Raw genomic sequence first — 14,420 nt, 5'->3', positions numbered from 1 at the left:
TTGGATGTATTGTTTTTAACGAACCAAACCGTGAAGACTTGCGCATCGGAGGTGTGCGTACCATTTTCGAGAGCTTCCCCCACCAGCCTAATGGGGGCGCATCGGCAGCGTATCCAAATTGAATAAAACCGTTCACGTAAAACTGGGCTCTATTTTATTACGTGCCTTGTGAAAATCGTGCTGACAAGTGCGAAACATTTCACACACAAGCACCGCCAAGGGACATTCCAGCAAGGAGTCTTCCACTGCTGCCGTCCGGGGGCCCAAAAATAGACCCACAGCAAGGGTTTTTACCGTACCGAACGTAAACAGTGTAGTGGAATCGGCAGCAGCAGCAGCAACAGCAGAGGGTAGATTCGTACCGTGTGCGTTAGGCTATCCTCGGTTCTCTAGGGGTGGTTCTTGTTTGCTACCCTTATTGGTAAGCAGTGTTTTTGAAGCGCTTTTGCGTACACACCACACACGGGGTGTAGTTTTGCTGTGAAGGCAGCAAAGAAACGGTGCGACCCTCTTGTCGCGGGTCGCATTTGGATTCAGGGCTCAAGTTCGTTTTGCGCATCAAATCGCTTCCTGGGACGATTAGTCTGTGTCCCTAGTGCCAAGCGCCAAGGGTGGTGGATCGAAAAACGGGGTGAAACTGGAAAAAGAGGGAGGAAGGTAAAAACCACCTTATGCTGCCTTGCGCCTGAGAATACGTGCGCATGTGTGCGGTTAAAGGTGTGCGCGCATGGTGGCTAGTGTACTTGCGCTATCAATTATCATGTTCAACCGATGCGCCGGTTAAAATTGTGTGTTAAAGTAGGTTCACAAAAAGTTATGCAAACGTGATCTCTCGGAACAACGCGCTCCAGTGCTGTGTGTCCTACTGTGTTCGTGTATTCGTGTGTATGTGTGTGCGCGTATGTGTTGGTGAAGAAGCAAAGGAAAAGGAAGGAAAAACACGAAGAGCCCTTTACACGTGCGATAAAATCCTAGTGGCGGCAACAAAGTGAGTAAAAGAGAGAGAGAGAGAGAGAAAGAGAGAAAGACCGCGAGGCGCTTACAGGAGAGATAGCAATACAAAAGCACCCTTATGCTTGACATCACCACCCCAGAGTGACGGTGTATTATTGCATTTGCCTAGGTGAAGGATAAATGGTCCGCCTGGCTCGGATGTGGATGAAGAAGAAGGGACGGAACAATAAAAACGGGAAACGAGTGAAAACATAAGGGGCGCCTCTCAGCCATCAGCGCACCACACCGAGAGCATCGAGCGTGAGCGGAAACAAAACATCTGCCGTGGAAATAATTATTAAACACACGGCATATGCCAAGGCGCAAGGCGAGACACAAGGATAACACGAACGCACTCACACAGGCACACGTCATCGTGTGCGAGGGAGATCGAGGAAGGTTGCTGTTTCATCAGCGCGCCATCCCGTCGATAGAGAAATTTCGGAAGTGGGATCACCTATCTATTGAGGACCCTGCGGATCTTCATCCCGCTTACCAGGGAGACAGGATCAGGTCCTGTTTGCATGTGTATGCGTGCAGCAAGGATTACAGATATATCCATTTGTGTGTTTCGTGTGCTTGTCTGTGTTGCTCTGCACGAGAGTTGATTGAACTTTTGCATAATTTGGTGCTGTTGAAAAAAACAAGGACATCCCTTGTCAGGACTGTCAACCATGTCTGGAACAATGGACACCTCGGATGACGATAATTCGGAGCACTCGCAGGGAGACAAATCCATAAAATCTCGCTGGACTAAACACGAGGTAAGGCGCACGCTTCAAGCTGTTGCGTGGAGTTCTTATAATGCTGTTTCTCTTATTTGCTTAATTCTTCTTTCAGGATGCCGCCCTCAAACAGCTTGTCGAACAGTACGGTGAACGGTGGGATATAATTTCCAAGTTGCTGAAGGATCGTACCGACGTCCAATGTCAGCAACGCTGGACGAAAGTAGTCAATCCAGATCTGATTAAGGGACCCTGGACGAAGGAGGTTAGTTGATTATGATCACCTCGAAACTTTTAAACTTATTCCTTAGTATCACCCTTGCTAAAGAACTGATATTGTAGGCATCCACGTGCCAAAAAAAACCCGCATGAAATTGATCTTCCTACAAAGCAGAAGTGCTAAGCCACTTACGCAAAGCAGCTGCTTGCAATGCAGCCGATAAACCAATCTTTGACGACACGTGATCATGGTCGGACGGCGAAATATGAACAGATGTCACACAAATTGCTTCGAACAGCGGTTTTGTGAACGTTGAAGTGTGCGCACGTGGAGCAGAAAACCTGAGACATTTGTTTTAGAGGATCGAAATTTGATCATATAATTTAGTGCGTAAATCACACACTTTGTTGCAGCAGGAAACAAATTATAAAGTTAATTTAATGTCGCAATGCTGCGTATTTATCCTTTTTTTATAATCAACTGCAAAACAATACAAGACAGAACGTGTTTCTATCTTTCCAATGCGCCCATTTCATGTTTGTCGTGAAAAAGGGGTCTATTCCACTTGAGGTACCCAGGGACAAAACATTCATCAAGATCGAGAGGGAAAAAACCCTGAAATTATCCATGCATGTACCGACGCAAATTTAGGAGCAGGGAATCCATTCCTTAGTAGTGTCCATAGGCGTTTACCAATGCTGGTGAAGCGGGAGTGGAAAAAATTGCACACTATCAAAATGATACATGTTGTGCGAGAATGAAAAAAACAAACTCTCAACGAAGGAAAACTATTCCCACTATAGCCACGGGCGAAGGAGTGCTTTATCTCATTTCCTAGTTTTCCCCCTTTTCGGTGGTTCTTTCATGATCTTGTACTTCCTTTGCGCGGCGATGTGCTCATGTGGCTATTCCGCCTGTTGTATGCTGGTGGTGGTGCTTTTCATTCGCGTATAATTATTTGTAGAGGGGAAAAAGGGTTTGGATTGCTGTTTGAGGTGTAAGGCGTGGGCTAACACGGGAATGATGAACAAATGATGATCGTAACAAACACCCGAACATGTGGCTCATGCGGGAGGATGAATCGGGAAGGTTGGAACATGAGTTGCACGAAGAAAAAGGCAAACGTCCAACTTGAAGGTGCTCACTATTTCGAAGGGAAAAGAAAGGTGCAACGAGGTGAAACGTTGCGTAGACAAAAAAGCGAGAGTTTAAACCAACCAATCGGAACAATGTGGAAGGGTGCCCTTAAAAAACCTCTAAAATTTACCTGTTGACACATACAAGACTAATGGTTGATACGTAATTTACGTAATCAGCGGAGCATGACCGATGGCACTGGGAAAATCAGGATGAATGGCTTGTCCATTTCCGAGCTATTCATAAAGTCTGAGATATTATAGGATTGTTTTTTATTATTCAAGAAGAACGGCCATTCGGTATTGCTATATTATAGGAAGAAATGATATGCATTGGACGTGCAATTGTTTTAACAACAAGGGTTGTATTATGTGTATTCCTTCTACGGACGAGATAACAAAAAAAAAGACGCAAAAAGCACTAGTAGAACAATGGCCGGAAGTAAATTATTACAGCAATTTACGCTGAAGAAATAAGGAAACCCAGAAAGCGCTGAGTTCCTATCCCTATTAAGTCCCGAAGAAGCGGCTTTGCGTTCTTTGCCTGTACATCCTGCCGGCAATGATGGAGCAAAAATTCAAATTGCCTCCGATTTGCTTACGATTTTCTGCTTTCACGATGTTTTCACTACGAAAAATGAGAAGAAGGAATGTGGAGTACTGGCTTACTTTATGTGTTCAGGCTGTCCAGTGTCATTCTCACCACATGATCATGAACATATCCCACGTCTGAAAATGTTAGTAGATTATGGCTTTGGAGTCTCAAAATTTAATTTAAATAATATTTAGAAAGGTGTTCCTCTAGCCCTAGCTTCTAATGCACTCTTTCTCTCTACCCATTTCAGGAGGACGACAAAGTGGTCGCCTTGGTCACAAAGTATGGTCCTAAGAAGTGGACACTTATCGCGCGGCATCTGCGGGGCCGCATTGGCAAGCAGTGCCGCGAACGATGGCACAACCATCTCAATCCGAACATAAAAAAGACCGCCTGGACGGACGAGGAGGATCAGATGATCTACGAAGCGCACAAACAGTTCGGTAACCAGTGGGCAAAGATCGCCAAGCTACTTCCCGGCCGGACAGACAATGCGATCAAAAACCATTGGAACTCGACGATGCGTCGTAAGTACGAAGGCTCAGATGCGACCCGGCGCCGTGTGAAGCTTCTCTCAACGTCACAGGCCAACCAGCCGCACCAACTGCTACACCACGACTATCAGCAGCAGTCGGTAGCCCCGATCGTCGATATGGATATGGAGGGTGGTGAAAAGAAACCCAAACCGATGCGCTATCCACCGCACGAAAGTTTGCAAAACATCATACGCAACAGTCGCAAAAAGTCCTCGATCGATGAGCACAAGTTCAGGGATGAAATACCGCTCGAGGAGGGACAGATCGATGGTAAGGTGGCCGTGTCGACCGAGCAGGGTGATTTCCTGATTCGCCCACTGGCGGATCGGGCAAAGCAGTACATCATCGAACCAGTCTATCCGACGCGACTAAACATGAAGTTCCTCAGCGAAAGTAATGTGGCGAATAACAACAATAATAATAATAATAACAACATTACCGACGGAAGTACAGCCGCAGTAGGTGGGAATCCGATGGCGATCGGTGGCCAGCAATATCTTCCCGCTCACATCGATCTGCATGAGCTGATTAATGCGACGCGAACCGAGGACAGTGGCGTAGAGCAATCGGAACGAAAGGGACGCCATACTACGCCGAACATTCTGCGAAGAAAGCGTAAATTGAAGGATGATCACGAATTGGTAAGATTTATTTGCAAGTGCGGTGATTTTTTCGTTGCTGTTGTTACGCTTGTTGTTTGTTTGTTTTTAAGTTAAACGAACAGTAGTCTAAGTAAAGATATTTGCGTTTACATGGATTGAGCGTATGGATCCATACACGCGTATGGATTGAGTCACTCGGTTTAAAATGTTTGTTAAATTGTTAACCTTTTTTATGTTAAGTTTATTAGCAATGTTTATGTTCGTTTTTTATCGTTGTTACTCGCGGGATGTACAGGAACACAACTTGCTTCGGTATTCCTTCCAGGATGTTGCATCTAACATCTTAATCCGATGTACACAAACACACCTGCATATGCAACAACTCGCAAGAAAAATCCCTCAATATTACCACATTGTCCCGTATTTGTATTACTACGTCATAACACCAATGCTTTCACTGTACATACTATTATATAGCACGAACTGCTGTCGATGCAGGAGCACTATGCCGTACAGCAAGGTACGGCCGGTAATGGGGGAAGCGGCGCACAGGGCAATATGCACACCACCGGCCAGGATGCTAACGGTTATCATCGTGTCGGTGCGGAGAAAATACACTTGTTATCACCGTCCATTACACCGATCAAACCGCTACCTTTCTCACCGAGCCAGTTCTTAAACTCTCCCAGTCTGAACGTATCCTTCGATCAGCTACCCGCCAGTACGCCCGTCAAACGAGCAACATTTAAAGTATGTTTTCTTTTCATTTTTTATCATTTTACATAATTTTTATTTTGTTTGTGTATTATTTAAATTTTGTGCCGCTTTGCCGTTCCTTGCGCGATCCTTCTTTCCAGATGAAGCGATTCATGTTGTGCTTATTTTTTATTAATAATTGGGTTACCGTTTATTCCTATCCCCAACAGAACGACACTAGTCTATTAAGCACGCCAGTTCCAGTGAAAGATGTATCGGTAAAGATGGAAACGAAAAACGAACCCGAGAAGACCGCAGGAGAAACTGAAGATGATGCTAAGATTAAAACACCGCTAAAGGAAGCCGGAAAGGCACCAGTCGTCGAACCACGCACTCCGACTCCGTTCAAGAATGCGATGGCGGAATTGGGAAAGCGTCGTTCGGAAATGTAAGATTAATTCATTACACACATGGCTCACAAATGCAAGTGCTAACCGAGGTCCTTCTTTTCGCTTCAGCTATGTTCCACCGAGTCCTGCTCGCATTGGCGAGGACATTGCGGAAATAATGAACCAAGAGCAAGCGAAGGAAAATTCCGCCGAAAATTCGTCAACGTTGGCAAGCGGTAGCGACGTATCGTTGGACAATAAAACCGTCGTCAACAACAACGTTCCAACGGTGTCGGTTGACGCGAAGGAAAACAATGTGCCGGCGCAAAGTGGACAGCTTTCCCCGCGAATTGCAAAGAAACCGTCAACTTCATCCATGTTGTCGAACCAGTGGGAAAACTCCGACATGAGCTTTTTCGCCGAAACACCGGTAAGTTTGATGTACAATCTGGATTCAGAAGAAGAGTGGATTCATTGCGGTCCGATTATGCAACCTTCGGCATATTTGGGTTTCGTTTTCCGTTTTGTACATAGAAGTTAATTTCAGTTATTTTTGTGGATTTGTGCTATCGACCATTTCCAAGAGGCTATTGTGGAATTCTTTCTTACTCGAGATACAAAGTCAATCGGAGATCTATGCCTTAGAAAAGGGCATTACATATAGGACAACTGCTAAATACAAAGTTTACCAGGTCAACAACCAAAGTTCTACGTTAGTAAAGTGTCCTCCAGAGCTCAATAACGACTCATGAGCAGACCGAACAGACGGCTCATGAATCAACTCCGAATTAAAGATTTTGAGCCGGACTCGGGAGCCTTTGGAATGCTTCGTCTTTGGAGTCTTTTTTCCCATCACTAATACATGCTATTCATGAACATGTGTATGAGAAAGATGTACGTAGCGAAAACTTTTTTTTTAACGCACACAATCGAAATATTGTTTGTTGATCCGGATTTGTTGTCTTTGTTACCGCTAAACCGTTTTATGTTCCTCGTAAAGTTTGTTTTTAGCTAGGTTAGTTTGTGTTGAATACTAACAAATGGTTTTGTTTGCTCGTGTTTGCCATCCCTCAGAGTAAATCCCTTATTTCGGACTCGGGCGTGACCCTTTCGCCATCATTACGCGATCAACTGTTACTGGATGGCGATGCAAAGGATGCTAACAAATCTAACACAAAGTCACCGGTGGTAGGTTTTGTGGAATTGTGTTGTGTTATCATAACGAGGGAACTGTTATACTGATTCTATTTAAATTTTAATGTTTTTGTTTCCAGCTCGTCGATCCAAAGTGGGAGAAGTATGCATGCGGCAAAACGCGTGATCATATGATCGTTTCGCAGCAAGCACACGGTTGCTTGAAAAAGACATCGCTTCAGCCGCGATCGTTGAACTTTTACAAATAGATGGTGCAACATTCTGCTAGCTCGTAACACGGCCCGACACCAGGTCGCGCACGTGTTCCCCTCTTATTTTTTTGTGCAAAAGCTATCAATTTAAATGGGTAGGATCGGTGCTCTTGAACCACTAGTGAAGTAGGACAGCAAAGCGTGTGCGTAAGGCGTTACGATTTTAAGCATTAATCGAGTAAGGTAATTAAGTAAGGTGAAATATGTTCAATATTTTAGAATATACGGATACAACCGCGGAACGTACGCATACCCATAAGGGTTGTAACTGGAACGCATTCTCCCCACTGGCAACTTTCAGCAAAAAAATAGTCCCGTGACATTGCTCTTACGTAAACTCCCAGTTAGAATTTTCGTAGAGGCACACAAAAGTAGCATTGTAAGCGTTCCAAACTAACCAAAAACCTCATCTCTAGTATAAGAAGCTAACTAACATTTTTTCGCCGTACAGCAAAATGTTCGTATGGGGAAAGAAAAACATCAATGATTGCACATAACATAGTTTAAAGCATTTTTATATACACATATATTTTTTCGCTTCTTTCTTTAAGCTCACTTGCGTAATGAAAAGGCACCTTAGAGATTCCTTAAACAAAAAGAGGCGTTGTCATAATCGAAAAGTTACAACCAGGGGCTTTCGTAGCTTTATTTTGATAAACTTATTTGGACATAAAATCTACACTCTAGCGCTAAAATTAAATTAAATCACACATATTGGAGGATAATTTTTGTTATGACATTTGTATGTAAAATCGTTTTTTCTTTCAATCTCTTTGGTTGTTTACGGTACACACGTCTGATAGGGTGAAACTATCTTTTGGAGAACATTTATTTCGAATTATTTAGAACCATTTGACGACCGCAGTGAACCGTAACAGTTAGTTCTTTTTTTATATTGTCTAACACACCCACACGCACACATACATAGCAACGCTTTTGTTCAAACTAAAAGAAAATATTTTTAAAATGTTTAGCATGTTTAGTTCTCAAATGAGTCATAAGGAAGAGGGAAAGATGCGTTATATAGTTGAGAACATATAAATTATAAAAGGAATGCATGCGAAAAAAACACACCCGATCAAGAAGTAAATATTTTTTATAAGTGTATTTTACAGTTGCTCATATACGGTAATAACGTGTATACGTTTGCAAATTTATTTAATACAATATGGATAAAGTGTTGTATCAGGGCAATCTTTTTTTTCTTCATTTTTGATGTAATTTAAAGTAAGACGAGGGAAAGAAATAAAGTAATTGCATAATCAAACAACAAATCTATTCAAAGCCTATATTTATCCAGCACGGATGAGTAAGGTATTAATTTCTCTTCCGAAGCTACCCGATAACCATCCGATAACCAGCTCAGCTTCCGCTGTTTATCAGCGTTTTTCGACAGTTTATTCTTCACTGCTGCTTGAAAATTGCACAATCCTGTTTTTAGAGAACTCTTTTTCAACGAAGGGTAACCTCATCCTATTGATCATCAATACAATCCTTGTGGTTTACGGATTCGAGCCGCGTGATTTTTTTTTCTAGGGCGAAATAGTGAGATTAAAATAGTTCCGACAAAGTATTCCGCACTCTGAAGTTTCATCATCCACTGTGGCACCTTTTCTGTTGAAGATGGTCTACATTTCACCAAAAGTTTTCCAAAAATGAATGATTGTTTGTAGGAATGCTGAAATAAAACAGTATTCAAAATGTATCAACTGCATCGATCATCAAAAGTGTTTCCGACACTTTTCCTGCCGGTGTCTTTCCCATGGTCGTTGTCTCGGCTAAGTGTACCTGTGTGTAGCAACCTTGGGATGCTTGTTGGGGAACAGTTACACAAACAACATCCTTTCATTTCCAATTCGCGCTAAAAGTTGTTTGTTGTTTTTATCATCTGTTGTGCTGTTCATAATGTCCTCGAACAAGTTCTTTTTTGTGTTTAAAGGTAAGATCCTCCTTCTTCGAATCTGTTTCGAATCCCTTTAATAGAGTTTTTATTTCCCTTTTTTGTAGATTCCTTAATTGAGAGTGATAGTGCCGGTCTGAGTGTTGTATCGCTGCGCAATCCTGCGACAAAAAATGAATCAAAATACCTAATCCGACGCACCCCAGATGCATCCCATCTGTACGAAGTAAGCTGCTTTAACGAACAACATCGTTCATGGTTCATCAACGAATCGGTGTGTTCCAATGGGAAAATATTCCTGCCCACGCCAGTCGATGCACTGTTTCTTGTGTTACCTTACTTAGTAGAAAAGTGCAGCGAACGAGCAGTACCGCTAAATCAAATCCTGATAGACGATTCGTTCCCGTACATCTCAAACCTCAACGATGTGGTTTCTCCGTCGCGAATGAGCTTGGTTGCGGATGAAAAGTGTGCCGGCAACATTATTGCATTTAAGTACAACGAGACAAAAACACTGGAATGGCTTGTTAGCAAATGCCACCGATTGAGCAAAGCCATAGGCAAGCAGGAATACCCTGCAGCCCGCTCATTGAACTACATCAAGGAAGAGAAGGAAAACGAAACGGAGGAGGCGAAGGACGAGCAGGGTACACTGCACACGGCTTTCGGCATCATTGCCGATTATCTTTCGCTCGAGTTTGGTCGCAAACTCGCGACGGCGCTGGGTTTTCCCGAGGATGAAAATATCTCCAAAAAACGTAAATCCATAGTTGACTTGGAGTCCGCGGTCGTGAAAAAGATCAAAAAGGAAGACATCCACGAAACGACCCCCGTCAAACTACCGGCAACAGAGAAGAAAGTATCCGCGAAAGCGAAGGCGCTAGCAAAGGCGGCCAGTGGGTCGAAAAGCATTTCGAGCTTCTTCAAAAAATAAACACATTCCGTGCGTAGTAAACAAAAAGTATATATTTGTATGGAAGTGAAATGTTACAGCTACGTAAAATTAAACATTAAGCTAGCTTTGGTAATACGCGATATTCACGAGCTGGGTACGACGGGTGCTTGAAGTTCCTGCTGCTGGCACAACATCACGAGCCTTTCCTGTGCACCCTGCAGAATGTTCATGATCACAACAACCTTCTGCTTGACGCGCACCATACGTTTGAAATATTCGTGCAATACGGGATCGTTCTCGAAGTTTAGATTCTTCATCTCACCGGACAATTCTTCCAACTGCTGACGCAGCTCACTCTGTGTTTTGCTTGCGCCACGAATATTGTTCTCCAGATCGTCGATGACCGGCTTGAAAAGGCGAAAGAAGCCCTCGGTCAGGATGTCGCGGGTTGGGTTTTCGCACAGATTTTCCGTATTGTCCGTCCGCTCGTCATCGATCGATGTTAGTGAACTATCCGAATGATCATCAGCCATTGTCGAAGGAACGAGATATCTGTTTGCGATTATTCGTACTACGGGGTTTATGAAGCTGAAGAATTGTATACAATTTCACTGGGACAAAGCAATAATATAAATATTCTATTGGGTTTTTTATGGATTTTGTTTACGATTTGTTATCAACTTTAGACTTTTTTTGTATGGCTAGTCAAGATTAATATGAAAAGGTGGCTTGAAATTTGATGTGCTGTTTTTGACATTAGGGTGAAAGTTGAGAGTTTCGAGTTTATTTTTCATTTTATTCAATAAATTCACGATTATTCATCTTTTAAGTTTCTTTAACTCATCCAGAACAGATACAAATTGGCCATTTACTACAATAAGTACTATAGAAATGTACAATCATCTAAATAACTAACAAATGACAACTAAAGCCAGATGACAGTTGCAAAAATGGCGACACTTGCATTTTTATATCCAAACCTGCTACGACAGATATTCTCCAACCACGCGGTTACCGCTTTGCTCATCATTACTCTTGTTTTTCCGGCCAATGAAGCTAGAAGCCGAGGCTTAGAAGTTTTCTGCAAATAATTCCACTTTTACAATAAACTACTCTATTCAGGGAACGAAATTCATCAAAACATTAAGATGGTAAGTGAAATTAGCTGTGGAATTGTAAAAAGTACTGCAATTACCTGTGTTTTAACTCAACCCACGGTGCACAAACCGCGTGGTATTTCACCTCATCCGGTGCTTTAATACGATGGCGTTCTTCATGCTACTCTCCTTCACAGACTGAAGAGGTTAACCCGAAGGCTTACCCACTGGCCGACCAGTCACTTACTTCGAAGATCATGACGCTTATCCAGCAGGCGGTAAACTACAAGCAGTTGCGCCGCGGTGCTAACGAAGCTACCAAAACGCTGAACCGTGGTCTGTCCGAGTTCATCGTGATGGCGGCCGATGCGGAACCGATCGAAATCATCTTGCATCTTCCGTTGCTGTGCGAAGACAAGAACGTGCCGTACGTGTTTGTGCGGTCCAAGCAGGCGCTCGGTCGTGCGTGCGGTGTATCACGCCCAATCGTCGCCTGCTCCGTGACTATTGACGAAGGATCGCAGCTGAAATCTCAGATTGTATCAATCCAGCAGGAGATCGAACGGCTGCTCGTTTAAAAGGGGGGAGGACTGGGATAAAGTACAAAGTGTATTATGACGCATTTTATCTATTTTTGAAAACGAGATGCAAAAATGGAAGAAAAATCATAAACTAGTGTATGGTTTTACGGGTAAAAGTCCGTAAAACGCGCCCATCTGCACCGCCTTCTAATTGATCCTGAAGCTTGAAAGAAATGGGTATGCAAATTTGCTCTCATTACCATTAATTTAACTTTATTTTCAAGTGTTAAGTTTCCATAGCAACTTTCCACTTCGCTCGTAGCTCAAATTCAATCATCATCATCATCAAACTTAATGTGATTGTTAATCTTACGAATCAATTTCGTACGACCTCGGATCCGTTCCGTTTTAACCCGCTTGTTCAGCTTATCCTCCCGATCGCGCATCATTTTGTCCCAGTACTGTTGCTCTTGTTCGCCACTCAGTATATGTGCGCTGTATTCCGCCGAATTGTACTCCTTCACCAACGCATTGGCCGACGCAGGCTTATCGACACGTATGAAAGCCTCAAAAGTTCCCTCCTTGAGGTCGATATACTTCACGTACGGATGCTGCCGTAGTTCCGCGCGGAAATCCTTCACGTCGATACAAGGCTCCCGAAATTTGACGCTTACGATCAGACCAGGTTCGAAGGAAAACAGAGGACGCTTCGCTATGGCGACACTTTCCTCTGGTGCTTCCGGTTGCAGAGCGTTTGATCCGTCCATTCCGTCACCCTGTTCCTCATCGACCGGCATGGCACCGTAAAAGTTAACCCTCGGAGATGATTTAATCGATTTGATCGCAATTCCACTGCCCGCGCTCGAAGTTGTTGCTTTAGGGTGGCCCCTTTTATGCTGTTTATTCGTTTGCTGGAAAAGCCGCTTCAATTTTTTCGCTTCTTGCTTCTGCAAATTTAAATATTTGTTCCTTAACCGTCGCCAATCTTTCCTATAAAATCGTGCAAGTAAAGAAATATTATCATTATTCAAATTACACCTCGAACCCCTCGCGCGTACTTACTTGGTCGTAATTTTCAGCTCATAAACCTTATCATCCAGTTGCAGCTCTTTCTTGATGATGCTACATCCCTTCCTTTGGCGACATTTTTTCTTACCACCTCCTTCTACTTGCATACCCTGGCCATTGCCATGCTCTTCTTTTACTTCCTCGTTTGGCTTCTTGTTTTCGTCCTCCCCGGCAGGATCGTCTTGATCTGTATGGAATTCATCGTCGCTTGTGCGGCCGCCCTTTTGCACATTTCCCTCCCGATCCGATTGCTGCTCATCCTGTGTATCGTCGTCCTCGTCACTCGTCGGTTCGACTTTGTGTCTTTTTGCCGGAGGTTCTTCCGAGTCTTCCTCCTCTTTTGTTTCCTCGTCTACTGCGGGAACTGTACCTACTGTATCTTCCGCAGGGTTTTTGCTATCAGATTCTTTGTCTACCGATTCATTCCCTTCCGGCTCTTCGGTCTTGTCCTGCTCGTACGTCTTAATGCTCGCCATCTTTGCCGGATCAGTTGTATCGAATGCCAGCACTCCGCCAAATGTTTGAAAGGCTTTCAGTGCCTTTTGCACGCTCGCTTCTTCATCAAACTCCACAAAACCAAACTCCTTGATCTTGCGCGAGTGTTTAAAGGTGGGTAACGACACATACACCACCTTGCCGTAGCTCGAGAACACATTCGTCACCCACTCGTGGTTGGCTTTCGGTGGTAAACATTCCACATAAATCGTACATTCTTCGCAGTTTTCCTTTGCAACCAATTCTGTCCGGCGGCGCACCTTGGCACGATCATCGGAAAGCTCTAGAAGGGTGGAATTTGTCAGTGCATTTCCAATGTCTTCCACGTTCGTAGTCAGTGCTTTAATTTTGTTGAACTTTAAAAACTCCTCCAGCGGAATGACTGTAAATAGTTAAAAGTTAGATAAAGCAGCCGAAAAGGAAAACGGAGTCAACTTACACGGTCCGTTCTGCAGTAGCTCTCCCATGTACCGGCTTTTGGATAAATTAGCATCCGAGAAGTAAAACTCCATGTGCTTGCGAATGGAGTTAAATTTGTGTCGGCTGCGATGGCGGCCCTTCTTGGCTGCTGCCGTATCCTTTTCCGCATCTTTGCCGGGTTTGGGATTTTCCGAACCTTCCATATTAAACACCACAAAGCTCGAAACTCGATTCTCAACTCGTTGCTGTCCAGCTAGGTTTGTTGATGTTCATACAAAACTTCCCGGTAAAAACATTTTTCGTATTGTGGAATGACAGCAGTGTTGCTAGCACGATGAGACCGCGCTGCACATTGGAAATGTACATTGGTCAAAATGACAAAACAATTGGAAAGCCATGTTGACTATAGATTGGCGTTTTTTCGCAGAATTGTGATATTGACCACAGAAAATATCCGAAAATCGCCACCGCAGTTCCTTTCATACGTTTTATTTGTTCAACTTCTCTACCCGCAATACTTACAGATATGTTAAAAAGACGATAATTTATCCTAAGTTTACTTACTTCACAACAGTCTGTTCAACCATTCGAAAGAGAGAATGAAGCTGGGAAAGGACTGTACAAGCAAACGGACAAAAGCTCTGCCGTTACAAGATTCTAGCTATCACGCCTGTGTTTGTAGATGGAAAATCATTATCACACCTAGTTAAGTTAATTTTGTTCACC

At 43.5% G+C, this 14,420-nt stretch overlaps 5 protein-coding genes across 5 annotated transcripts; 3 read left to right on the top strand and 2 right to left on the bottom strand.

Annotated features, from left to right (window-relative positions):
- The first annotated feature begins 1,667 nt into the window (after positions 1-1,667).
- On the top strand, positions 1,668-7,295 carry LOC128713329 (transcriptional activator Myb). Its single transcript, XM_053808188.1, has 8 exons — positions 1,668-1,757; positions 1,834-1,983; positions 3,920-4,846; positions 5,285-5,557; positions 5,734-5,951; positions 6,022-6,322; positions 6,967-7,080; positions 7,167-7,295. Exons 1-8 carry the CDS (start codon positions 1,668-1,670, stop codon positions 7,293-7,295), a joined length of 2,202 nt encoding a protein of 733 aa, XP_053664163.1.
- A 1,908-nt stretch (positions 7,296-9,203) lies between these two features.
- On the top strand, positions 9,204-10,132 carry LOC128713748 (ribonuclease H2 subunit B). The gene is made up of 2 exons (XM_053808615.1): positions 9,204-9,237; positions 9,306-10,132. The coding sequence occupies exons 1-2, from the start codon at positions 9,204-9,206 to the stop codon at positions 10,130-10,132; spliced, it is 861 nt and encodes a 286-aa protein (XP_053664590.1).
- A 104-nt stretch (positions 10,133-10,236) lies between these two features.
- Positions 10,237-10,626, bottom strand: LOC128714701 (SNAPIN protein homolog). The gene has a single exon (XM_053809575.1). It carries the CDS (start codon positions 10,624-10,626, stop codon positions 10,237-10,239), a length of 390 nt encoding a protein of 129 aa, XP_053665550.1.
- A 615-nt stretch (positions 10,627-11,241) lies between these two features.
- On the top strand, positions 11,242-11,770 carry LOC128711169 (NHP2-like protein 1 homolog). The gene is made up of 2 exons (XM_053806034.1): positions 11,242-11,268; positions 11,388-11,770. The coding sequence occupies exons 1-2, from the start codon at positions 11,242-11,244 to the stop codon at positions 11,766-11,768; spliced, it is 408 nt and encodes a 135-aa protein (XP_053662009.1). The 3' UTR covers positions 11,769-11,770.
- A 270-nt stretch (positions 11,771-12,040) lies between these two features.
- LOC128714320 (la-related protein 7) lies at positions 12,041-13,897 on the bottom strand. Its single transcript, XM_053809196.1, has 3 exons — positions 13,714-13,897; positions 12,774-13,656; positions 12,041-12,701 (listed from the first exon to the last, which is right to left on the bottom strand). Exons 1-3 carry the CDS (start codon positions 13,895-13,897, stop codon positions 12,041-12,043), a joined length of 1,728 nt encoding a protein of 575 aa, XP_053665171.1.
- Positions 13,898-14,420: the final 523 nt, after the last annotated feature.

This window comes from Anopheles marshallii, chromosome 3 (genome assembly GCF_943734725.1).
Source record: "Anopheles marshallii chromosome 3, idAnoMarsDA_429_01, whole genome shotgun sequence".
Lineage (NCBI taxonomy): Eukaryota > Metazoa > Arthropoda > Insecta > Diptera > Culicidae > Anopheles > Anopheles marshallii.
The sequence above is the reverse complement of the archived record's forward strand: the minus strand, read 5'-3'. Positions and strand labels throughout refer to the sequence as shown.